This window comes from Vulpes vulpes, chromosome 12 (assembly GCF_048418805.1).
Source record: "Vulpes vulpes isolate BD-2025 chromosome 12, VulVul3, whole genome shotgun sequence".
In the NCBI taxonomy this organism is placed as follows: domain Eukaryota; kingdom Metazoa; phylum Chordata; class Mammalia; order Carnivora; family Canidae; genus Vulpes; species Vulpes vulpes.
The window spans coordinates 4,293,789-4,319,638 of record NC_132791.1 but is presented as its reverse complement, the minus strand read 5'-3'; the positions used below and the strand labels follow the sequence as shown (position 1 = coordinate 4,319,638).

General features: G+C 56.5%; 1 protein-coding gene across 1 annotated transcript in view; it reads left to right on the top strand.

Annotated features, from left to right (window-relative positions):
* Nucleotides 1-25,850, top strand: part of PAPPA (pappalysin 1) — a 235,756-nt gene that overhangs the window by 190,369 nt on the left and 19,537 nt on the right. Inside the window, exons 16-20 of the mRNA XM_072727537.1 lie at nucleotides 2,465-2,675; nucleotides 3,332-3,503; nucleotides 11,280-11,427; nucleotides 15,814-15,923; nucleotides 24,372-24,443. Coding sequence (XP_072583638.1) covers nucleotides 2,465-2,675; nucleotides 3,332-3,503; nucleotides 11,280-11,427; nucleotides 15,814-15,923; nucleotides 24,372-24,443 — 713 coding nt within the window. The remainder of the gene's footprint in view (nucleotides 1-2,464; nucleotides 2,676-3,331; nucleotides 3,504-11,279; nucleotides 11,428-15,813; nucleotides 15,924-24,371; nucleotides 24,444-25,850) is intronic.

Below are 25,850 nucleotides of genomic sequence, written 5' to 3'. Positions count from 1 at the left end.
CTCTGGGAACTGCCACGTTATTAACCCACCAGCTCCCTTGCTGGTTGGATGCTATTGCCAGTAGCATGGATGCCTCAGTACTGTGAGCTTGCCCTGTGCATCCTTCAGGGTATAGAGGTCAGTGCCAAGGACGTGAGGGCAGGGCACGGATGCTGCGTACTACACCCCAGTTTCTTCAAAGCCACATAGTGGATATAGAGTAATGGCAATAGCTGGGTCACGGACATACTGACTCTGTGCCGTTCAGTGTCTGCATCTCCTAGATTTTGTTTGTCGTTGGGGTGGGGGCATGTCCATGGTCCTGAACCACCAGCTCCTGCTTTAGTGTGATGGTTCTCTTGACGGTGGTACACGGCTAATTCCCAGTCACCCTCTCCCAGAACAGACATTTCTGGCTTGCATTTCCTCTCTTGATGAACATTTTGCAACTCTCACGTTCTCTTGCCACCAAGCGACTGTAACTTGCACATCACGATTTATAATTTGCTTAGCTGATCCGGTGTACTTTTAGGAGTCCTCACACTTTCTGCACAGATAGTTCATCCTTCTTGGGGAATTCGGAGAGTGTGTGCTCCCTGCATCTTTGATAACTTCTCTTTACCTCTGCTAAGTTTCTCCCGTAGCTTTTGCTGTGCCTGTGCACCCCCAAAACACCACCTCCATCACAAAAGCAATGCATAAAGCAGTTTGTGGTCTCTGGTGGTCTAGAGGCCTCTCTGCTTCTATGGAACCCAAATGAATCATCCTTCACTTGATATAGAAATCTCTGTGGTTTGCAGCATCAGTGTTTGTCAGCATGCAATCCTCTTTGGGGTTCACAGACACTAGGTTTCCTTGTGCTCACCAGGTGAATCACACTGACCCAGGAGAAGAAAGAGGACAATGAGTGGGGTCGGGGGCGGGCACGGAGCCTACAGAAAAGTGCACGGCACTCCCTGCTGCTTTTTGGTCCTGCTCTGTTTGTCTCCAGAGTACCTACTGCCTTCCAGCACGCCAAACAGTGTATTTCTTTGTCCAGTCTCCAGGGTTCCTCCCTGCCACACTTGAATAGAAGCTCCAGGAGGGCAGGGCTTGAGGGTTTGTACGTCTGTTTTGTCCACCGCTGTGTCCCAACATATAAAAGAGTATCTGGCACATGGCGAGCACTGCACAGGTGCTTGCTGGATGAACGAAGGCCTGTGTGCAACTCACAGGGCCCCTCGGACCTGCCAGTGAAGGCGAGGTTAGGAGGGAGGGAGGGAGGGAGGCAAGAAGGGAGGAAAATAAGGAATCTGACAGCACTTTGCTAGGTGTGTTTCATTTTATCTTCTCATCGCCATGAAAGGCAGGGCAGTTCTCTTTCTGTAGATCGGAGAGTTGGGGTTTGCCTCTCTCGAAACAGGTAAGAGAAGAGAGGCCCTACGGAGCACGTGTAGCCAAGTTCCCGGGGAAACAACTGCCTTTGTCGTTAGAGGACCCTGGTTCTGAGCTTCCGTTTGCCTTTCACTCACTGCGAGGACTTGGTCAGGTGCCTTCACTCTCGGAGTCTCTGCTCCCAAATGTGCGTCCTCCCAGCTCCGAGCCTGCTGTGAGACTAACTCCGATGACACTCAGGGCGCCGGGCCTGTCGCCTCCGCCCCTACCTCTGCACCCTCCACCTGCTGCCAGCCCTGCTGGTCCACACTGCTCAGTAATAACTGGGAAGAGCGGTGTTCGCTGGAGAAAGCCAGGCTTGGGGTCTGCCTCTGATTGTCCTGGGGAGGTTTGGGGGCAGGCTGTGCACTGATAATGTATGACCTGGCAGGGAAAAGCCTGCACCCCGTGTTTTACTTCTTCTTGCCACGTCCCCCATCAGGCCAGCTTCCCGGGGGCAGTCAGCACGTCTGTCGGAGCTGGCACGGGCTTCGGGGTGGGGGTGGGCTGCTCTGGCAAAGCGTCACCGAACACTGGGGCCTGGAAAGCACAGCAGGCCTCCACACAGCACAGTGCTGTCCCTTCCGGCCCGAGGGGGCCCACAGCAGTACAGGGGCGCGGGCCCGGAGAGGAGCGGCAGGCAGCTCGAGGCCACGCGGACCCGGAGCTTGGAGGAGAGGCTCACAGGAGCCCTAGCCCACCACTTCCCAGGAGGCACACGTACTCTGGCCTCTGGGCCCGGAGCCCCACCTGGCACAGCGAGGAGGAGGGAGGGAAGGAGCATGAGGGTCTCTTCCTGTGCAGTGGGCGAGGTTCTGGATCGGGACTCAGGATCCTTGAATTTTAGTTTCCTGTAGATGTGGGGCGAGGTACTCCCCATGCTGGATCTCGTCGTCGCAGCTCTCTCCACCTCCTGGAGGCGCTTGGTCGTATACGGAAGGGTCTGCAATTCCAAGGGGAAGACCCTCTGGCTTTTTACGTTGGCTGTAGCCCAGGCAGCCCGCACGTTAGCTCAGCTGTCAGGGGCACCCCTCCCGGCCCATCTGCTAACCCTCCGGCCCGTGTCCTCCAGGCAACAACAGCCTCCTGACCTGCATGGAGGACGGCCTGTGGTCCTTCCCGGAGGCCCTGTGTGAGCTCATGTGCCTCGCTCCGCCCCCGGTGCCCAACGCAGACCTGCAGACGGCCCGGTGCCGAGAGAACAAGCACAAGGTGGGCTCCTTCTGCAAGTACAAGTGCAAACCGGGATACCACGTGCCTGGCTCCTCTCGCAAGTCAAAGAAGTAAGTGGGACCAGAAACACATGCCTGTGGGCTCTGGGGGCGAGGGGGAGAGCCAGGTCCAGAGGTCTGATGATTAGGAAGCGCCGCTTCTTTGCTGGAAGCAGCCCCCACCATGCATCACATGCTGCCCCGTGAGAATCTCCAGGGACACCGTTAGCAACCGCCCCCTGGCCGTGCGACCTCAGGCAAGTGACTTCACGTCTCTCGGCCTCTACTTTTCAACAGTAGGATGGGGGTGATGGTATTAGTGAGGAATAAAGGAGGATGTGTGTGTAAAGTGTTTGCAAAGTGCCTGGCATGTAGTTGTTGTTCAATGAATGGCAGGTGTTAATATCATCACTGTACTCATGCTCTGCCCCCCCCCCCCCAGAACAGTCTAGAAAGAAGGGAGGGGACTAGAGCTTGCAGGGCTGGGAATTTTATTTCAATCCATGTGTAACTGAGAGAATGTCTGAATCTACCACTTGCCCCAACTCAATGAATTTTCTTGAATCCCTACATGTGCCCCCTCCCAACCAGTAGGGCAGGTAGGAGACCAGGAGTGAGAAAGAGAGACGAGAGGCTGGCTGGCTCCCGAGAAACGTGGGTGTTGGGATGGGGCATGAGCCTGGCCATCTGATCCTTGAGACATCTCTTCTTTTATCTCTTCCGTAAAGACGGGCCTTCAAGACTCAGTGTACCCAAGACGGCAGCTGGCAGGAGGGGGCTTGTGTCCCCGTGACTTGTGACCCACCTCCGCCGAAATTCCATGGGCTTTACCAGTGCACGAATGGCTTCCAGTTCAACAGCGAGTGTAGAATCAAGTGTGAAGACAGCGACACTGCCCAGGTAAGACTCCCTGAACTGGAGGTCGGTGCTTCGGGCCCCCTCCTACCTGCTGACCGAGGCCCGCCTGTATCTGAAGAACAGCATCCGCCAGGAGACTGCAGATTCGGCAGTGCCACCGATGCAGTAGAGGTTCTGGTCGTCTCCTTTGCTAATCGCCCTGCGCCTGGGTTTCCTCTCTCAACACCGTATTTTGGCTCAGAGGTCCTGAGCTTTGCAAGATGTTTAGGGTTCGAACCCTCGTGAAGGGCAGCGTGTTGTGGAATCCCATGGCATTGAAACAATCACAGTTGAGTCACTCTGAGAGGAGGGACCAGGGTGGTTTGGCCAACTGCCCGCCACCGTCACCCGTGTTCGTCCCCGGAGTATTCAAAAACGCAAGACACCCGTTGGCTCTGCCTGCGTGAAGAAGGGGGGACCACCTTCTGATTAGAAGTGGACGGTGTGGAGAACACCAGGGAGGAAAGGGAGACCGGGAGGGGCCGGCAGGGTTTGGGTGTTATCTCCACCCCCTTGTAACAGACGAAGTCCGCCACTCCCGGCCCTTCCTGCTGACGGAGTCGGTGAAAGTCTCTCACTCCTTGGAAGGCAGGTAGGGAATCCAGAATGGAAAAGGGAAGTGGGAAGCCAGCTCACTCCACAGGAGCCTTAGCTCCACCAGCCACTTTGGGTCGATAGGCTGAGCCCTGTATTTCAAGGGTGTGCGAGGACCCTCGGCCAGGTGCGGCTGGGGTTCGGCTGGCTGGGCCCCAGTGCTGGCGTCACCTGCAGCCAGTCCTCCCCCATCTTTATTAGTGCTCCCCCCGAGTACCAGGTCGGGGATACCACCATCCTCAGCCCCTCTCACCTGCCCCTCACCTGCCAACCATCGCCGCATCCTACCCATCCTGTCCCCAGGACACCTCCTGGAGCTGTTCTCGCCTGCTCCCGGCGCCCCTACCCTCACTCAGGCCACCACCGTCTCTTTCCTGAGCCGCACACACCCTTCTGATCATCTCCCTGCTTTACACCCGTGCATCCCCCCAGCGCATTCTCTACGTTTCAGCCCGGGTGATTTGTTCAGAGCGTACACCTCATCACAATTCCCCTGCCCAAAGCCCCTCGTGAACCAGTGCCCCCATCCCCCGGAGGATGAACCCCTGACTCCTTAGGTTGGATCTAAGGCCTCCAGGGCCATTGCACCCCCCTCACCTCTGCACTGAGCTCCTCTCCCCTTATCAGCTGCCTCACTCCTAATCGTCCTCCTGGGCCAGCCCGGGCACCCATTTTTCCAGGAACCCTCTTTTTTATTGAAGGGTGGTCGACGTGCGATTCACTGCAGGTGCACAGCACAGGGATTTGACAAGTGCATACGTCATGCTGTGCTCGCCACACATGTCGCTGCCATCTGTCACCATGCGGCGCTATCCCACTACCATAGACCATATTCCCCATGCTGTCCCTTTTTTTAAAAGATTTTATTTATTCATGAGAGAGAGAGAGAGAGAGGAGAGGCAGAGACACAGGCAGAGGGAGAAGCAGGCTCCATGCAGGGAGCCCGATGTGGGACTCAATCCCAGGTCTCCAGGATCAGGCCCCGGGCTGAAGGCAGGTGCTCAACCGCTGGGCCACCCAGGCTGCCCAGTACTGTCCCTCTTATCCCTGTGACCTGCTCCCTCCATGACTGGAGGCCCGTACCTCCTGCTCCCCTTCACCCGTTTTGCCCACCCCGCCACCCCCCTTCCCTCTGGCAGCCATCAGGTTTCGGAACTCTTTGTCGAAGCTCCTCCAACGCTGGGGCGCCGAACCCCTTCCTCGGGTCCCCCTAGCACTGGCCACACTGCGCTGTGATTCACCTCAGGCGCCCCCTTCTCCCGGCTGTGACGTGCGTGACCACCTCTTTCGTCATCCCTGGGTTTTCAGCACTTGGGACAGTGCCAGGCCCCAGGTAGGTGTTCGGGGCTGTCCCGCCCTGAGAGCCGTGGGGACTGGCCAGGACGGTTTCCTCCTCTTCCACATGAGGAAGACTCACACCCGGAGAAGTCACCCAAGCACCCAAGGTGACGCAGCTGGTGCTGCCTGCGTCAGAATCAGAATCCAGATCCCCACCCCCCGCCCAACTGCAGACGGACGGAACCCCATGGACGCCCCCGGAAAACCCCCCGTCGTGTACCCTCTGGGATGTCTGCGGACCCACATCGCTCCCGCCCTTGCTGCCCGGGGAGCAGCAGTCAGTGCCGGGACAAGCAGAGGCCGGAGATCACCGTGGCCTCACGCAGGCTGGTGGACTTCCTTCCCCCTCCCTTACATAAAACTGTTGCTAGCAGTTACCCGAACTGCTGAGCCAAATACTATTCTGGCCGCGGTCATGTTATCAAACTGAAACCCAGTCTGCCTGGGGCCTGCCAAGTACCTTTCATGGCCAGTTTGTATTTAAAGGAGAGGAAAATGTAAATTTATCAGACGACGCAAGCAGTTCTGTTTGGCAACCGGCGGGGAGGCTAGATGCAGAGGAGCAGGGTATTGCTCGTCGGCTCAGAGAATGAGGGGACGTGTGCCAAATGGGCTCCTAATACGATTGACGTTTCTAGTTTGTGCCGAAAATGAATTTCCTCTACCCTCAGACCAGCGCCCTGAGAGCCAAATCTAGTATTCACCTCAGATCCCCTCTTGCTGCCTGTAAACACAGCAGAAACCTACGGCCCAGAGCATCTTGAATTCAACAGCTTGTATGGAGCTGGAAGTCTCTGCTTCCCAAACAAGTTCCAGATCCTGGCAGCAGAGGACAGGGACTAGTGTAGGGGAAGTTCGTGTCCTCCCTCCCACCGCCGCTAAAAGCAAACTGACAAATGAAACTCCGGTTCATTTGTTCCTGAGGAGCCAGCATGATGCTGGATTTGGACCCTGAGTTCGAATCCTGACTTCACTGCTTCCCAGTGGGAGGACTCGGGACTCGGGCAAGTTGTTTACCCCTTGAGGCGTCAGTTGTCTCCTGGGGGCGGGGTGCACATAAAACCTGGTTTTATGCCTCCTGGTTTGTCAGGATTAAATGAGGTCATGAGAGTACAGCACGCCTGTGAGGACTCCCTTGAAATTGTGCAGTTTACAACCTGTGCCGCCGTACACGGCAGCCCTGGGGAAGGCACAGATGAGCTAGCCAGCCTCCCTTTAAGGTCACTTCTAGTGGAGAGGATCCCCGATGCTCCATGTGGGCTCCCGTGGAATCTAGAAACAAAGGCAGTGGCTTCAGTGTTACCCGTCTGCGGGCGGCTAGCCCCAGAAAATCGGAAAAGGGGGCATCCATCCTGCATGAAGCCATGGTGTGGGCTGGGGAGAGTGGTATGAGCCACGGGGAGACCCGATTTATGGCACAAATAAACCTGTACAGCGTACGGCCTCTCGAGACTAGTAACACCCGGTAGAACTCTGTGCTGTGATGAGCGTCACCCCAATGTGTGGCAGCCACCAGCCACGTGGGGCCCTGGGGAACTGGATACGTGGCTGGAGCGACCCAGCCACCAAGGTTTACGCTCTCTTTAGTCTCAGGTGGTTCAAATGTAAACGCCAAGAGCCGCGCTAATGCAGCAGCCACCTCACTGGGCAGCTCGTGACTGTCTAGTGCTCTCAGTTCTAGAAACCAAGCCTGAGACCTCGGTGGCAACAGCTTCTTAGCTTCTGAGTGTGGCCGGGCGACACAGGTGCTCCGGACTTTGTCTCATTTTGACAACAACAGACCTTTGGAAAAGAAACCAACATCCCTCCACCCTCCACCCCCACCCAACCCCCATCAGGGAAGAGGTCTTGAGGCTAAGTTGTTGCCCATGGTAATGAGTGGGTGGTGGTGTTGACGGGCTCGGAGCCCTGCTCTTCCTACGGCGCCCCAAGCATTTCCAGGGCAGGCGAGTGGCCCAGGGCAGGGACTCCGTCCCCAGACAGCCGGGGAGAAGTGCTCATTGTCCCAACGTTTATTTGTTCATTGATTCATTTTTATTTATTTTCTTCTAATTAATTCATTTTTACGTATTTTTAAAATTTATTTTATTTTTTAAATTATTTATTTATTCATGAGAGACACAGAGAGACAGAGGCAGAGACACAGGCAGAGGGAGAAGCAGGCTCCATGCAGGGAGCCCGATGCGGGACCCGATCCTGAGTCTCCAGGATCACTCCCTGGGCTGAAGGCGGCGCTAAACCGCTAAGCCACCCAGGCTTCCCATGTTTTCTTTTTTAATTTTTTAATTTTTATTTATTTATTTATTTATTTATTTATTTGCCCATGTTTTTTTAAATTTAAACTCAATTTGCCAACACCTAGGGTAGCGCCCAGTGCTCCTCCCATCAGGTGCCGTCCTCAGTGCCGTCCCCAGGTCACCCCACCCGCCCCCCAGGTCCCCCTCCGCAGCCCTGCGGCTGTTCCCCAGAGTCAGGCGTCTTTAATCCCGCTCCGATGCTCCTGAGCTGCCCGGTGATAGATTCCTCAGGCTGGTTCCACGGGAGGAGCACGGGGAGGGGTGGCGGATTTGTAGGTGCTTAGGGGAGCACGGCCCGTGGGAGATGCCTGCACAGAGGCTGCAGCAGAGCCACGGGCTAAAGGTGCTTGTGGACCAAGTGACACCCTTAGCAGGGATTTGCGGCGGCTCCGCGGGGAGCGGGACGTGAAGAGTGTGCGGGGATCCGAAGTGCGCCCAGGCCTCCGTGGGGACCGCAGATGTGGCCTTTGTGCGGCCACAGCAGAGTCGTCACAGCCCACGCGGCAGGTGCGGGGCCGGCGTTTGAATCTCCGTGGCGGCGCGTGGGGCCACGCTCCCAACCGGGGCACCAGCACCGTTTCAAAACTCGCTTCTTCGCTTCCTGGCTGAGCCTCAGTTCCTGAATCTGTAACACGGATATAATTTCTACTCTACTGTGTCGTTAAAAGGATCTCTAAATGCCTGTAAAACCCTTGGCGCGTGATGGGTATTTGATAACACGATGATTATGTGCCTTTCACGCTCGGTGGGCCTGTGTGACTGATGAGAGCTTGAGAGAGCCCTCGTGGTTTTTTACAGACGGAGTCACAGGCGCGGGGAGCGCGGTGTTTTGCTGAGGGATGCTCAGCCCTCTTGGAAGAGAGCTCACCCCGGTGTGCAGAACTGTGCGATCGGAGCCAAGCGTACCCGGCGGGCGCCTTGCCCGCGGGTCTTCGGGTCTCTCAGGTTGCATCTTCAATGTCAGGTCCTCCGTGGTCACACGAGACTTATCATCAGTGGTTAATCCTGAGGCTCCGTACTGGCTGGGAGGCGAGCCCTGAGGGCACCAAGATCTAGTCCTGGAGGAGAGTTTGGAAATCCGGAAGGGCTCTGGGAAGTCTGCTGTGCAGAGGGCACAACAAGGGCAAGGGTGTGCAGGTGGGAAGCAAGGAAAGCGTGCAGGAGAGACGAGCTAACCCTGAGACTAGACGGAGCGAGAGAGGGGGACAGACGTGTTATCCTGGAGAGCCAGCCCCCGCGGCGGGCCTTGCTCGGAAGGCCGAGGCGTCTTCGCTGAAGGATGCCACAGCTTTTACAAGCAGATTTACTCAGCAGCGGAAAGTGCCTGATGAACTGGGCAGGAGGGAGGGAGGCTGGAGGCAGCAAGGCCAGCGCCTCTGTGCTCCCGTCCTCTTCGGTGGAGCCTTGTACGGTGGATTTCTCCGCGCTGAAATTCCCTGAGCAGATTCCAGCTAGTTCTGATACGTTCCCTGCTGCAAACCGAGGTCCCCCGCCAGCTCTGGCCCACGTACTGCTGAGGTCTGCAGCCCTTCGGGGGCTGGAGGCCAAATGCATCATAGGCCCAGGCCAAGGCTCCAGGAAATTGGGGTCAATTTCCTACTCCCCCGAGGGCCCCACAGAATCATGGGGCCCGGGGCCTGGGGCTCTGGGAGGGAGAGCCGGTTCTCTGAAGCCGCAGGAAGCTGCCTAACCCCTCCCTGAGCTCACAGGGGACCTCTGGGGGCGGACTCTGCGAGACGTCCCACAGCTGCATGCCTGGGATGGGCCACCCTTGTCCCGTGGCCACAGAGGCTTCCACTGCAGTTGGAAAGGTCCACGAGCGGCTGAGAGAGCCCCCCACCCCCTTCTCTTCTGAATCCTGTCTCCCTGCAGCTGTTTTCTCAGACAGGGGAGCTTCGGCCTCCATCAGCCCTTTCGGAGAGTGGATTCATTTCCCCCGGCGCGCACCCATTCACGGAGTCCCCCATTCGCCTCATGCACCCATGTCACGGGCTCGCTGGTCCATTTATTCCCTCCCCTGCACGTTCACTGGTGTCCTTGCTTATGGAACAAAGTCATCCCGTAACTCTCTGCCTATTCACCGCATCCTCTGTGAAGCACATTGTTCTCGAGTGAGCAGAAATCTCTACCGAGTCGTTAGGACGTGTCACGTGCAGTGGGAAGGCCCCGAGGCGGGGGTGAGTGGGGCACCCTCTTGGGCCCCGAGGAGTTCATCTCTGGGCAGGAAAGGATGATAAAGAGGCAGCGCGTGTCAGAGACCTCACGGCAGTAGGCTCTGCACCATCAGAGCGGCATTAGGACAGGGCGGCCCGTGCCACGCAACGCGTTCGGGCGGGGAGGGGAGCGCAGCAGCCCGAAGGGGCACGGGGGCAGAGGCATGGCCCGGGGAGATGGCACGGGGTGCATTGGAGGGTGCAGGCGATTTAAACCAAAGTCCCAGGTTAGCAGCGGTGCTGCAGGGAGCAAAGACATGGAGGATGAGCCAGAGTTCAGGCCGTGAGGACGCTGGAGGCGGGAGTGTGCGTGGAAGCTCAGCCGAGGCGTGGAGTTTTGCACCAGTGCGGCACACTCAGCTCCTCCGGCCTCACTTAGAGTTTCTCTTATCAAACGCTTGAGAGAGGGAGAGGATACACAGCTTGTTCTACGCTGGAGGAGCCGCGGCCCAGACGCCCCCTGTGCTTCTCCATCCTCAGGGCGCAGAGCCCGAACTCCAGAACTCCATCCGCTGACACGGAAGGCCGAAGGCTGCAGGGGCATCCACCCTACCTGGGAGCTCTCTGCTGCTCGCTGCACTTCCTTGCACTTGCACGTCCCCTTTGGCCTTCCAGAAGGCCTTCCTAGCCCTTTTCTGCCTATGATTCTACGCAACCGTGAAAACTCTTTTCCATATATGGCTCCTCTACAGGGCCTCCTCCCCTGCTGGCCCCGCACAACCCATCCCTGTCCCCGGGTCCCCGTGGTGCTGCCCCGAGCGCAGTGGCACGGACGTGGCTGCCGCTCACGTGCCTGTCTTTCTCGCTCTCCCTTTGGACCCCACGGAGCTGGGCACCGACTGGGCACTAAGAAGGGGTCCTTGGGTTCAGGGGCCGTTCCGAAATACCCACAGAGCTGGACCTCCCGTTACAGTCACAGGCTTTGAAAGGGGGACGCAGAGGAAGGACCCTGCTTGCGAGCCGCAGGCGCCCACCACCTTCAGGAGGCCAAGAAACTGCGTGGTGCCCATTCTACAAAACAAACCCTTTGGTCGGAGATCTCTGAAAGAGTTCAAAGCTACAATTCAGGAAACATGGGAGTTAGGCTCCCTGGGGAGCTTCAAACAAGTTTCTTCCCACGCTGCGTCCTCAGTTTCCCCATCTGGCAAGCAGAGATGTTAGCAGTGCATCTATTTTAGGGCGATTGGGTGCCTACCGTGGTGAAGAAATTGTTTCTGGAGCACTCCTGGGGCTCTGGGGAGATGAGGAACTGCTTCCCCTTTTATTTCGAGGGGTTTTGCTATGTGGAGGGTGGCGCTCCCTCTCGGTCGTCCTGACTGTTCTTCTCTGGTGCTCAGGGACGCGGGAGCAACATCATCCACTGCCGGAAGGATGGCACTTGGAGCGGCTCCTTCCACCTGTGCCAGGAGATGCAAGGCCAGTGCTCAGCCCCGGACCAGCTCAACAGCAACCTCAAGTTGCAGTGCCCGGAAGGCTACGCCATAGGTACAGTGGGTGCGCGAGGGTGGCCGTGGGAGGGACAAGTCCTGCTGGGAACCCGGGGCCAGTGCCTCGCTGGGCAGCTGAGCACCTGTAGCCCGTGAGGCCCTGAATGAGGGAAGCAGAGATGAGAGAGACCGGGTCCTGATGGGAGGCCAGGTCCTGTGCTCCCAGAAAGAGACCTAAGGGCACGAATGTTGGAGAAGCGCAGGTCGGTGAGTGCCGAGGGTCATGCGGGAGTACAGAAAAGCCGGCCACGGTGTCGGGGGACAGAGGAGCTCCCAAGACGAGGGGTGCTCATGTAGGGATGGGAAAGAGCTTGTGGGGCAGGACATGGCCATCCGTCAAGGAGCCCCGTGATGCCCATGTGTTTCGGAAAGCAGGAGGGGTGGGGAGTAGCTGCCTTTGTGAATCCTAAATTTTGCATAGTTGGTGAGCACCTCCTGGGGGTCGGGCCCTGCAGGGAGCACGGACCACGGCAGAGGTGTTGGCTCTTACCTGCTCAGTGAGCTCTCACGGATGAGGACACTGAGCGCTGATGGGGTAACAGAACGAGCCCCGAACCCGGACGTCTCTCTTACTCCGAAGCCCAAGATCTTTCCCTGCCTGGCACCTCGGTTGCCTCCAACTGAGAGGATAAATAGCGCGTTCAGAATACTGTTTGTGTGGCGAGCGGCTGGCTCACAAAGTGCTCACAGTGAGGGGAGACAACCTGCGGTTTGGTGCCAGGGATCTGCCTGGTTGGGACCAGGCGTCTGGACAGATGCATTAATCACAGGCTCTGAGGCTTTCTGGGGAACTGGGTGTGCATTGAGTGTGACCTCAGTTGAGGGCGGCGATGCTGACCTCTGGGGCCGAGTCCCTAATTGACCATGATGAAAAGCCCAGGGAATTGGATGTTCTTTCTCATGGCCGGTGTGATTTATGGGATAATCACCAGGGATGTCTGGAGCAGGAGGTTATCATGCGCACACTCACTCCCAGTCGCACAGAGCCAACCAGTTCTGCACCCAGCAAAGCGGGAGCTGTCACTTCTTGTCCTGAAGCGAGGCCTGTGGTGGGGGGGTGTGGGGGGAGCGTGTGGGGCCTGGCCACCCCTTTTCAGAGATGGAAACACGGAGCCTAGCGTAGGACTGCACACTCCTACACGTCGTCCAGAGCACCTGCCCCAGGTGAGCGCACCTCCGGGGGCATGGTTTGCTCTCTCCAAGGATTCAGAAGGTCCTTGACGTTCCCACAGAGCCACTGATCCAGAGGACCCCAGCCGGGATGCTGCAGAGAGGCGGCTACCTTGTGGGGTCCGTCAATACAGGCATTCCGGGAGGTTGGGGCCGTAGGCGCAGCAGCCGGTCACGCCGGGCGCTCCACCCCGAGGCTGCCGCGGCCTTCCCTCCGTCATTCCTGTGGGGTGGCTCTAGACACTTCCATGTCCGTGACGAGGTTCCTACCTCCAGGTCGGTCAGGATATACGCTAATGAGATTCAGTGACACTCATGACTGGCATTAAGTGGCCCTGGGGGTGGGGGGGAAATGTTGCTTAAGTGACTTCTATTTAAAAAAAAAAAAAAAAAAACCTTATAAAAAGAGATTTCCTGTGTGTCTAGATCCATGGCACATTCAGATATGTTCACACGTGCAAAAATAAACACAAGCACAAATGTTTAACAACCACACGGATATCCAAACACACACATCATGAACTCATGCCCGGCGTGCATGCAGCAGAGTCTGCGCAAACCCACCACCCAACACACACGGAGCTGCACACCTCGCACACATGTGTGACATCACACGCGTGTCACGAGCACAGACACGTCTCATGCTCCAAAGCATGTTATGTACACGGAGAGAGGCACAGAAGGCAAACAGGGCTCACACGCATGCACACAAATACCCCTGGGGCTACCCTGTACCTGCACCGCCCGCACGCGTCACAGCTGCACACGGCCTGGCCCTCTGCTCGCCCGGCCTGAGGCAGGCGGAGGGGTGGCGGGAGCATTCCTTTGCCCACTGAGCTTTTTCAGGGTCAAGCAGAAAGGGAAAGAAGTCACTGCGACACGGGAACCTGAATGGCCTTCCCTGTCCCGCTGTCCCCATTGCCATGCAGATGCCCCTTTGATGAGTATGGGTCCCCGGGGTCCCGGGGTGGCTGAGGGGCATGTGGGGGAGCTAAGAGGGCACAGGCAGTGTGAGACGCTGGGAGACAACCACTGGGAAGGAGGGAAAGCAGGTTGCACCTGCTGATCTCCGGGGCCCTCCCCTTCCTCACCTCCCGGGACCCCCCCCCAGATCTGATCCCAGGCTGGGCCCCTCCCCGGGGAGAGCCCACCTCACTAAGCGGGGGATCTAATCCAAGGCCTTATCATCAGTGTGTGCGTCCCTTCCCGTGGGCTTGGGGGCTGGAGGACACATGCTGGAGCCCCCCAGGGCGGCCCCCTGTGGGCCCCTCTCCAGGCAGCACAGGCCAGCTTCTGTGGCAGTTAGGGGCCTCAGAAAGTTGCTCCTGCCACCCAGGCTGCCACCCTCCCTCCTCCTCCTGAGGAAGGAGAGGCAGGGGCCTGGTGAGATCACCGTCTGTAATGATGCCAGTTCGGGCTCATATATCACAACACAGCAGCCTGGTCCTAAAGGCCCAGCCCTGGGGGTGGGGAGGTGGGGAGAGCGCAGGGGAGGGAGCTGCAGGGACGGGAAGGGGAGACAGGGCTGCTGCCCGGGGTAGGCATGGCCTCTCGTGTTGACCATATTTTCCCCTTTGTCCCCGCTCTTGCGAGAAGATAGCCTTTGTCTTCTTTTCCTCCAAGGCTGCCTCTTGCTTTTGCAGAAGAGGAGAATTTTATCATCACCGCCTTGCTTCTTGCTCCCTAAAAACCCCTTTGGAGCTGACCTCATGACACACGCGCAGCCCTGAGCTTCTCCAGCTGCTTAGTGGCCTCCCTCCCTTGTTCCTGTCGCTCAACCTGCTGGTGTTTTCCCATCCGCCCCCCACACCACCCTCATTTCTTGTGTCTCCTTTCCCTTTCTCTTTCCCCTCTTGGGCTCCACTGTACCTACTGCTGGGCCCGGAAGGCAGAGGCACGTGGGTTCTCACTCACGGGCTTCTAATCGCCTGCTCGCTCGTAGCCGGAGCTCCGCGCCCTCCTCTAACCTGAGAAATGGGTGCGATGACAACCTGCCAGGCAGCGCCGCACCTTCTAGAGAACGTGCGACCTATGGAAACCACCTGCACGGCCAGGTGGGCCGGTGCCCCTTCTGGGCTCGGTGTCCCTGTGTTTAAAGTGAAGAGGTTTTAAACGCTGTCCTAGGTCATCCCCTCTTCGGTCCTGGTGAGTCTCTCAGACTGAAGAGGATGACAAGACGGCAGCAAGCGGGGCCCCAGGAGATGCCGACGTACATGTGTGCGTGCGCGCGAGGGGTGGACACACACAGACCTCACACACGCGCACACACCCCTGGAAGGGAGCCCTTAGAATGGCTAATAGAGTAGAGCTGGCTGTGTGCTGTGACCTTAGTGTTCAAAGGTGGCCCTGGTGCTACAGCGGGGGGGGGGGGGCTTCTTAGTGCATGAGTTGAAGAGGAGCAGGAAGGGTGTGAAGGTGCAGGGCGGCACGTGTGCGAGTCCTGTGCAAGCGGAGAGGGAGGGCAAAGAGGCTGGGCTGCGTTGTCAAGCTCACATGCAGGGGGCTGACGCTTCCTGGGCAGCCCCTGGGCGTCAGGCACTGGGCTGGGCTCCCAGACGAGCCCCCTGATCCCTGTCCCTCTAGGGCATCACCGTAAAGGCGGAAAGCCGGGCACAGGGCGGGCTGAGGTTGGCCCCGAGAGACTCGTCAATGCCAAACACCGCTCTCACTCGGGCAAAAAAATCCGGGCGGGCGTCTTGGGAGGATGTGAACCCGGCCCTGAAAAACGGATAGGCTTTGGCCTTGAGAAGGCAGATGGGGGTGATTCAGGGGAAGGGGCGAGTGGGAGCAGAAACGTAGAGGCACGGGGTTGTGGGACTCAGATGGGAAACCTAGGGCAACCCGGCCGGACCACCCGACGCATGAAGATGCTTGATGGGAGATGAGATTGGGGAGCCCACGGGAGCCCACGGATGCTGGGCTAGGGGGATCACACTTTGTCTCGCTCCTGGGGAGCCTCGGAATTGTCCTCAGGCAGCGGAGAGGCGTGGCGAACGGGCGCAGGGTGAAGGCGGCCGCAGGTGCAGGCTGGACTGGAGAGAACGGCGCCGGGGAGGCTGCCCTGCGGGGAGTTCACTCCTATCTGCTGTCTGCACGGCCGGGATCGCCAGCTCCCCTGGGGACCGGGGGCACCTGGGCCCACCCCGGGAGAGCTGCCCCTGGCATCGGGGGCCGGGGGAGCCGAGCTGCGCCCTCATGCTGTGCTTCCCCGCAGGGTCGGAGTGTGTCACCTCGTGCCTGGACCACAACAGCGAGTCCATCATCCTGCCAGTCAATGTGACCGTACGGGACATCCCCCACTGGCTGAACCCCACACGCGTGGAGGTGAGTGACGGCGCTGTCCCCCGGGCCCCCTTCGACACTCACTGTGCCCTGGTCCTGCACTGGCCCTCTTGCATACGTTCAGTGGTCGACGTGTGGCACCTGTTCTGTGGGGTGGGCGCCGCCCGCGTGGCCCGCTCCCCTCTGCCAGGCTGTGCAGGGGACCTTTCCTTTACGGTCCGGACATCATGAGGACAGCCTGGGAATACGAGGACGGTGGTCCTCGGCTTAGAGGCGAGGTACGGAGACACCAAGGACACGGAGCGCAGTCGGGTCACGAGCCCATGTGTGTCCAACCGGAGCGTGTGTCGGCCTGTCCTCGTACGGAGGGTGCAGCGTGGCTTCCCCAGAGCCCTCGGAAGGCCTCTGCATCCCGGGCCTCGATCTCCGCTCTGCTTCTCCGCGCGTTACTTGTTTAGGGAGAACGTGATGAACCGGTGATACGGGGACGCTACCACCGTTGATGAAGCCCCACTGTGTTCGCGGCCCGCACGCAGCTCACAGGGTTGTCCTGACCTCGGAATCGCGCGAGCAGGGGCAGCTCCCACAGTTCCTGGGATGCCCGGGGTGGGGGCTCCAGCCTGGGCCGAGGGCAGGTGCAGCGCTCCCAGGGTCCCGCTGGCATGGGCCCGCCACAAGGCCGTGGGGGCTCCGCCTCCTGGCAGCCACCGTCCTTGCCCAGGTCCCCTTTGGGGCCGGCCGCTCCCACTCGCCTGGTGTCACCTGGTCACTCGGTGGCCCTCGAGCTGACGCGGGAGCCCACTCTTGCCCTCGGGGCCAGCGCAGATGCCGGGCCTCATGCACCCATTCTGGGCACTGGCTCCTCCTGCAGAAGGTGAAGGGGGGGAGGCGGGCCGCAGGGGTGTTCAGCTGTGTCCCCATCGCGGCCTTTCTGCCCGGGCCAGGCCCGCTGTCTGCCCTCCGGCCGCAGATGTGCGGACGCACAGAACCCGATCCGAGGTGTACTGTTTCCCAGAGGGGCTGAGGGCATGATGGCGAGGCCTTACTCAGCACTCGGCCTGGGGGCTGGCGCTGGCCTGGGACCCCGCTCTGCTCTGCGCCCCACTCCTGCTCCTCCTCCCCCATCCTCCTCCTCCCCCACCACCCAGTGAGGTGCCTCGGTGCCTGGTCTCCAGCGCTTGTCCCCTCTGGGGGGGGGGGGACGTCTGTCTCTGCCCCATGTGTCTCTCTGCCCTCCCAAGAGCCAGTCTCCAAGTTCCACCTGGTGCCCACCCCTCCTCCTTCCCCTCCCGCCTCCCTGGCCTCTCCCTGTTAACCTCCCCTCCTGCTCCCGTCCATTCTGTCCCCCGCGTGCCCTTCCCCCTGGCACACCCAGAGCCCCCACGCCCGTTCTCACATGGGTGCCCCAGGGAGCATCACGGGGCTGCGCAGGCCCCAGAGTGGGTAGGACCCCACGTGGGAATCTCGAGGACGCTGGCCATCAAGTGCAAGCCCCTCATGGTGCAGGTGGAGATGCTGAGGAGCCGAGAGGGAAGGGCATCAGGCCCGGGTCACACAGGCCTCAGAGCCAGGATCAAGCCCTGCCGCCCCCTCCCCTCCCCTCCCCTCCGCTCCCCTCTCAGACCCCCCCCCCCCCGACTTCCACAGGCTCGGGGACAGGGGAAGGAGGCTCCCACATGCACATGGAGCAGACCCAGGAGCTCCCTCCCACCCCAGGAGCCCAGGTCTTCTCTGCCTGGGATCCAGACCCGGTTCCCCTGGCCCGGCTCCACTCAGGCCTCTACTGTGCCCCGGGGTGAATTCCCACCCTTCCCTCGGGGCGCCCTGGGCACCAGAGTTCAGTTATAATTCAGGGCGAAATAAATCCAGGGGTTTGAAAGCCGCCCACCCGCCGCCCGCCGCCCTGCCCGGGTCGCTCGCCGCCTTTATTGATGCGGGGCCTACGGAGAGCGCCCGAACGAGGCTCAGACCTCTGCGGTCTCCCGAGGCCTCATTATCCAGGAGGCAAGAAATGTGGTCGAGAAGGGGAGGAGGGTGAAGGGCAGAGATTGATGATTTCCAGGAACAGGGCTGAGAAGCTGGCCTCCGCCGCACCCTTGCCCTGCGTGCGGGAGAGCAAGGTAGGAACAGAGCTGCGGGGGCAGGCCTCTGGGCCGGGGCAGGGCCTCCCCTCAACTCCCCTCTGGGCCAGGGCAGGCCCCCACAGGCCAGGGCAGCCTACACACCCTCGGTCCAGGGCAGTTCCCCACTACCCCGCAGGGCAGCCCCCCCCCAGGCCAGGGTAGGCCGCACTCTGGGCCAGGGCAGGGCCCCCCCTCCTCCAGGCCAGGGCAGGACACCCCCTCCTCCGGGCCAGAGCAAAGCCCCCCTCCTCTAGGCCAGAGCAGCCCCCCCCGGGGAGCAGGGCAGGCCTCTGGGACCCCCCTCTCCACAGTCTGCCTCCCAGGCCAACGCAAGGCCGATGGGTGGGTGGGAAACAGGCTCTTCTCCACCTGCCCTTACCTGGGTCCCCGGGGAAGGACGCAGGGACCAGGACATTTCCTGGATGGCTGCCCTGAATCAGCTCAGGCTCAGGCCCCCTCTGCCCGCCCCCAGCCCCCTCCTCACACCCTGTGAGGTCGCTCTTACTCACTCCCCTTTTCCTAGTGGAGGAAGTGAGATCTCAGCGAGGGAAGCCCCTTGCCTAAGGGCAGTGGAGGGAGCCCCCAGCTGGGCCAATCCCACCAGTTCCCCAGCTGCCCATGTGGCGTCCCCGGGCGGGCAACAAGGATAAGAGCAAACTGCTGACCGACCGCTTACCAGGGCCGGGCTGCTAAACAGTTAGCAGCTGGCTCTCCGCCCTCGGCCCGCCCCAACAGCCACCGCCCTATAGAACTCTGATCCGTAGCATTGCCCCATTACGGTGGTGTAAATAGCCCCCAGCACCCCCCCCCACACACACACGGCAGGTGTCCGGGTTTGCAGGTGGCCCTCCCTGCACACAAAGCTGGGAAGGAAGCACCACTGCCGCTCCTGAGCCCACGGGAGCTGGCTGGCGCCTGTCACACGACAGCCTCTATGTCGGGTACTTCACACGTATCGGCCTGTATGACGAGAACGATGCCCACTTAGGTGAGTGGGAGGGCAACGCTGGGATCCCGAGGTACGATCGGTGCACCACGACAGTGGCCTCGGCGAAGGCCCGACCTGCCGAGCGTGCAGGGTGTGCCCTAGACCCTTGCGGTTGCAGGGTCAGGTGACCAAGGTTCTACTGCAAGCCTCGGCCTCCTCTTGCTCGCTGTCCTTGGCAGATCCCGTCACCCCTGTAAGCCGCGGTTTGCCCATCCATGGAATGAGCGAGGCCTAGATCAAGAGTCGCAACGTTGAACACCGAGGGGAATCAGGCAGGCCAGGCACATCCCGGGTATTAAATGCCCAGACATGTTATTAATAGTAGGAGCAGCATGTACTAGACATATTTCAGACAGACTTAAAGAAAATATAACAAACGCCCATGTGCGTACTACGCACCGTAAGGAATGACTTAAAATTCTCTTCTCAAGGAGATACACTGCACATGCTGACCTTAAGTGTACGATTTGATAAATGTTCGTGGTTGTGGCCACCCCTGAAGCCATGATTGGTTGGGATCTCCGACTCCGCAGAGGTTGCCCCTTCCCCGTTCCAGGTGGTGGCTGTGCCACCAAGCTAACTTCTACTGGCTTCGCTTATTCTTTTTTTTAATTGAGGTACAATTGCCATAGAAAATCATATTAGCTTCAGGTGTACTGAAATTTTCAGTTTTACTTTCATCAGGAAATCCACCGCATCCCCTTCTATTTTAGATTTCTCTCCTTTGAAAGCCTCCAGTCCCTCACGCACTTTTGGGGGAATAGGGACACAGAGCGAAATCCTCCTCATATCTAATAAACGAGACGATGCAAACTCAAGGACACATGGGAATGTCCCTGGGGCTCAGAGCTGGAGAGCCCGCAGGGAATGGTGGAGACAGTGGTGAACTCTGGAAAACACATCCTGCTTTCCCAAGGGGGTAGCTCTAGCCACGGGAGGCAGTGTGGAAATGTGTGCCTTGTATGGCTAGATTCTCCACTTTCTCTTGAAATCTGGAGTCTTTATAAAATATCTGAATTTCTAAAAAGCAATGCTGGCACGTAACTTTGACTTCTATCAAGCACATCGTGTGCCACAGCGAACGTTTCTGTGGGTTGCGCAGCCTGTAGGCTGTTGGGTTGCAACCTTTGGACAAGGTGGACTCCCAGCCTCTCTGTCACCAGCTCCTAAGGAGCACCTCTAGTCTGCTCTGCACCTTGATCATAGGTGAGCCAGTGCAGCTCACAACCTCAGAAGCTTATCATCCCTCTGGACAGCTGAGACCTTAGATTTGATAATGGCTTCTGGGAAGAGGATGCAAGGAGAGAGGAAAGACAGGAGAAGAGAAAGAAAGGGAAGGAGGTACTTAAGGGGTGAAAAGGAAGTCGCCATTTATTGAAGATCTCTGAGCACGTGGCCACCGTTAGGCAGTTCCGCGTATGCCGCCTCATTTTGCCTCCACCGTACCCCAGGGAGATCGGTAGTGTTACCGCTTTACACGTGAGGGAGCTGAAGGTCTGAGGAGTTTTCACGGCCCAATCCACAGAACTGATGCAGCTGAATCAGAGTTTGAACCCAGGGCTAGTTCTCCTGCATTTTGTCCTGCAGGGCGACCACCTTACCTATTACAAATCATAGGACTCAACACTTGTAGACAAAGGATGTAGAATTTCTCCCTTGAAGGGAAGGCAGCACCGTGGAAGACCCTGTCAAGAGTCTAAAGTCAGAGGTAGAAGAGCTGTGAGTGAACGTGAAGTCCAGTCTACCCCGTGTACAGAGGGGAGATGCTGGGTGCCCTGGCCGGGAAGCCCGGAGCTGGACAGGTGTGCCTGGGACCCAGGGATTTCTCATTCACTCGTGGACACTCTCATACACTCACTCATTTGGTCACTGGTTCATTCACTCATTCACGGATCATACACTTCTAAACGGCAGGTGTTTTTTGAAAGCAAAGCGTTCAGGGTGGAAAGTGCCTAGGATTTCAAAGACAGCCAGAAGCTCCATAGCGGATCACAAAAGGCAAACAGAGGTTAGACGATCTAATTCCCTCACAGAAAGTCCTATCAATCAAGGAAAGAATTAGGGATAAAAGAGGGCTCATCTTAGAAGGTACCAGAAGGAGTGTCCAATCTGAACCTCGGGATGGGGAGACTCTTAAGACGCTTTGTTGCGTGTCTTCAGCTGCCTAGGACCGCCCCCCTTCCCTGGGATTCATCTTGGAGACTCGCTGCCCGCCCACCCTACTTTTGTCTCAAAGCTCCTCCACCTTTCTGAACCTTGGTCTTTCCATTAGGCAAAAGAGTAAACCATTTTATATTTACAGTTTCGGGGGCTAGGAGAACACCAAGGAGAGGGTTGGGTTCAGAGTATACACCTGGAAATCAGACAGCTGTGGGGTTTAAGACCTGTCATTGCCGATGTGTATGGCCTGGAGCAGGTTGTCTGACTTCTCTGTGGTCTGTTTCCTCTTGTGTAAACCACACTCAAAAATAGTACCTCTCTCGTAGTTATGGTGAGAATTAAATAGATAATGAATACAGGGCTTGGGTGGATGAGGATGAGGATGATGATGACAGGGTTGGTGGCAGTGCCATGTTGATGATGATGGTGGTGGTGACGATGGTGATGGGGACGGTAGTGGGGGTGTTGGTGATGCTGATGGTCGTTGCAGACGGTAAGTTCTTCCTATGTGCACCAAGGCAGGAAATGAAAGCTGTCTTACAAAACCTGGTCTGGAAGTGCTTGTACTGGGCTGGAGGTCTCACTGGCACCCGGCGGAACAAGGCTGACATTGGAGGGGCCCCATCTGGGATCTCCAAGTTTGTAGTGTAAATAGCCCAGCTTTTCCTTCGGCTCTCGCTGCCTGCCTGCTTCCCAGTTCTCACATACAGAGGGACCCTGTAGCGAGACAGGTAGGACGTGCAGCCCTAAGCAATAGTGGAAAATCCAAAAGCCTTGGGAAGATAAACAGCCTCATGCAGATAGGATAAAAGTCCTTTTTCTGAACTCACATCAGGTAAACCTGAGCTGACAAACTGGTACAACCACACCACGACATTCTTACAGACTGATTAGGTTAGCTCTCAATAAGCAGAGGGAGGGATGGCCATCAGATCCCGCATGCATCCTAAGCCCGCTCTGTCCTACTTCCTGAGCCGTTACCAAGTGGCCCTCCAGCATCCCTGGATTTGGGCTGGGGACAGACCTTCAGACCCAGAAATGAAAGCAGGTGATTCTCTCCACTTCTGGCCCTGCAGCTGGGAAGCAGAGGGCACCAAAGTAGCTAAACTAGAAGAAAGCACTGGAGCTACTCACATTCCTTCATTTGGTCAGCATGTATTTATCTGCTGTGCTCCAGGCCTGGCCCGCGGAAGGGACAGAGATGACTAAAACCCAGGTCCTAGGTTAACTGTTCCCATACCATTTATCTCAGTGTTATCATCACGGCAAGCTCCTGATGTAACCTTCAGGGCCCATTTCACAGACAGGAGAACTGGGCCTCAGAGTAGGAATTTACAAAGCAATTTCAAGTTGAATTACATCCACATCTGACACACCCCATGCCCAAGGTCTTTCCCATATTTCACCTTGTCTAGGTGTACTGGGGAAAGGTAGGAAGGGGCAGGAGGGGGCTACATAGCAGATTTCACATGGCAAGGCTTGTCAGATCTTCAGATTAGGCTCTTTGTCCTAAGACTTTAATTGTGCCTCTAGACACTGTGCTAGACGTGGTAAGGGCTCTTGTGATGTTCTAGAAGAGCGGAAAACAAGTAAACATAACATTGCCCTTTGATAAAATCATCTCTATTTTGAGATTTAGCCATTCATTTGTAACAAAAACAGGTATGGGCGTCCTCCAGGTGCCAGCTGCCATTCTAGGTGTGGATGATACTATGCAGCAGAGAAGAAGGGCACCAACCCAGTCTTAGCCCAGCCTTGGAGTCAAGGGATTCCCTTTGTTCCAAGCCCACCAAGAAACCTAATTACAGTTGGGCTTCCATATAGGTCTGCATTCAGAAATTGGGTTGGTCACATGATTTTCCATATTCTGGCCCATATGACTGTTCATTTCTTAATTAAACTTAATCAGCTGGCACTCATTCAGGAGGGCAAGAGCTGATCATATAGACCTCCATGGCTGGTCCCTGACATACTTACTTCCCATTGCAAATCTAAGCATTTGCCCCCAGATTAATTCTATTTTTTAAAGAAATCATTGGAATTTCGGCATAGAAAGTAAGGCATCTATGACAGACTAGAGAAAGGAGTTTCTGGGATCACCATGTTAGCCCCGTTCCTAATGCTATTTACCTTCCTCATTTTATCCCCCCCGCAACACACTCCTTTAAGAATTATCCTCATACTGAATTTTATGTTATGAGCTGCCTTAAATAATTTCCAAAATGAGTGCTTGGTTTCAAATCCTGGTTTCTTCACTAAACAGCTATGAAGCCTGGGGAATTTATTCTCCTTATGACCCAAGATTAATGCCCACCTCACTGCATGGTAACGAGTAATAAATAAGATAATGCATAAAGTAATTAGCACCACAAATGAACTCAATATATTATAGTTGTCATTATCATCGTAATCATTATTATTATTAAAGGAGGCTATAAATACATACATACATGCAAACCTATACGCTGTCTCTGAGGGGTTTGGGGAAGGCATCAAAGAGGAAGTCAGTCTTAAGCAGCAATTTAAAGGATAACTAAAGAGACTCCAGGAGACAAGTTGGGGAAAGGACATTTCAGCGAAGGAGAAGAGCAGGAACAAAGTCACAGGGGTGTGGAAGTGAGGGCAATGGCAGGGAATTGTGAGTGGGCCCTTATGGCATGGTGACGGGTCCACTGCACTCAAACTGTAATGTGTATCAGGATCATCTGGCAACCTTGTTTGTAAAAGGTGGAGTCCCCGGCACTGGTCTCAGAGATTTGGATTCATTAGATCCAAGGTGGTTCCGAAGTACCTGCCTTCTCCGTGAGCTCCTGCACTGATCCTGCAGTTTCCTTAGGGAAACCCTAAGCTACCCCATTCTCCCATCTATCTACTCTTTCCCCCCCTGCTCCCAGCTCCACCCATGGATCAAACATCGGCCACAAATTGCCTGAAGGGCCTTTCTGATCGCATCTTCATCCTCCAATTCTGTTTTTCTTTAGCCCTTATTCGTGCCAGGGAGATAGGGAATCATGATACCTACAACAAACACAAATACTATTGTAATCTCATGGTTCCTGTTATTGCAAGTACCTGGGCGAATTATCCATGCAAATGCCAGGGTGAAATCAGGACTTGGAAGATCCAAGAAGAGGTGGGGTGCTTGAATGTGGTGCCAACAAAGAGATGGCTTCCTCCCAGCCACACACTCATCTGACTGCTCTTTCCCTCTCTCTGCAGAGAGTTGTCTGCACAGCTGGTCTCAAGTGGTATCCTCACCCTGCTCTGATTCACTGTGTCAAAGGCTGTGAGGTGAGTCCCTAGTTGTTATATTGATCATGGCTACCATTTGCTGTACCTACAAAGTGCTGTGAATATCCCTTTAACAGGCTTCTTCGACAGGAATGAGCAAACCCATTTTTACAGATGGGGGGAACCGAAGCACAGAAATACCAACAGATATGCTCAAAAATACATTTAATATATAACAGAAATGGGATTCCAAGCCAGGTTTTCCTGCTTCCTAAGCAGGAAGTGTTCAACATAATATTGCATCTGTAAGGGAGGGAGGGAGGAAGGCCATATTGATTTTGCATCTATAACATGCCAGGCATTTTACCAAAATTGTCACATTTAGTGTTTATAGAACCACAGGATGCATTTTTTTTTCTTTCTAATTCCTACTTTCCTGCTGACCATTAATTGCAGGTCACTGCCTTTTGCCACACGTTTGTCATTCACTTGTTCTTCAACCCCAGAAGTAATATGGCCACCTTAGCCCCAACCATAGAGCTGAAAGTGAAGATTCCCTCCGACTTGAATCATTCCCTGGAACTTGGCATTATGGAGATCTGTCTCTGTGACTCAGTGACAATCCTGGGGAGGGAAAGGGCCAGGGTACTTAGAATGTCATCTGTATTCCTAAGGGGTTACACTGCCTTTGGAACTAAAATATATTTCTGTGCACCCCAAGTCCTTGTGGGTCTTCTCAGCTGGCAAGGAAAAGGTGGCCCCGAATCCCATCCAGGTCAATACACAAATATTTGTGCCCCCCTCTCAGAGCCCACTCAGGAAAATGCATGTGAAACGGACTAGATTGAGCTCTAGGAAATGTAGTTGGTGAAATTCTTAGAATGTGAGAGTCAGAAATGCTCCTCTAGATGATCTATACCTGACTTTTTAAAGGTGTAGCCAGATCTAAGATTTGAGGGAATACCCAGCCTGGAAGAGTTCTTGGTGTGATCTAACCCTACACATGATTATATGGAGTGGAAAATGAGAGTCAGAGAGGAGATGGATTGGCCCAAGGTTGGGCATAAAAGCCACAACATAAAAGCTGCAGCGCGAAAGCATGAACCTGGGTCTCCTGACTCCAGGCTGGTGCTTTTTCGCCTCCACTAGGCCACCTCCCACTCATGAACCACCCCTGACCTGCAAGTGTCACAAGACAGCCCCTGGATCACACTTTTGTTTCTGTGTATTGGCTAGGGGCTCCCTGTGGCATCTTCTCAGGGCATTGGATGCTATAGTCTTTGAGAGCCCCCATTCTCCCAAGGTTCAGCCAGGAATGGCAAAACCAAGGCCAAGGCCCTGTGGCTCTTGCTTCCTTCCATCTCTCTGGATCAGTCCAGTGCTTGGAGAAAAGGAAGCTTGGATTACCTGGGCACTCGTTCTGCTGAGTCGGCGGTCTGGGCAGCCAGTGTGACAGCAGAATTCGAT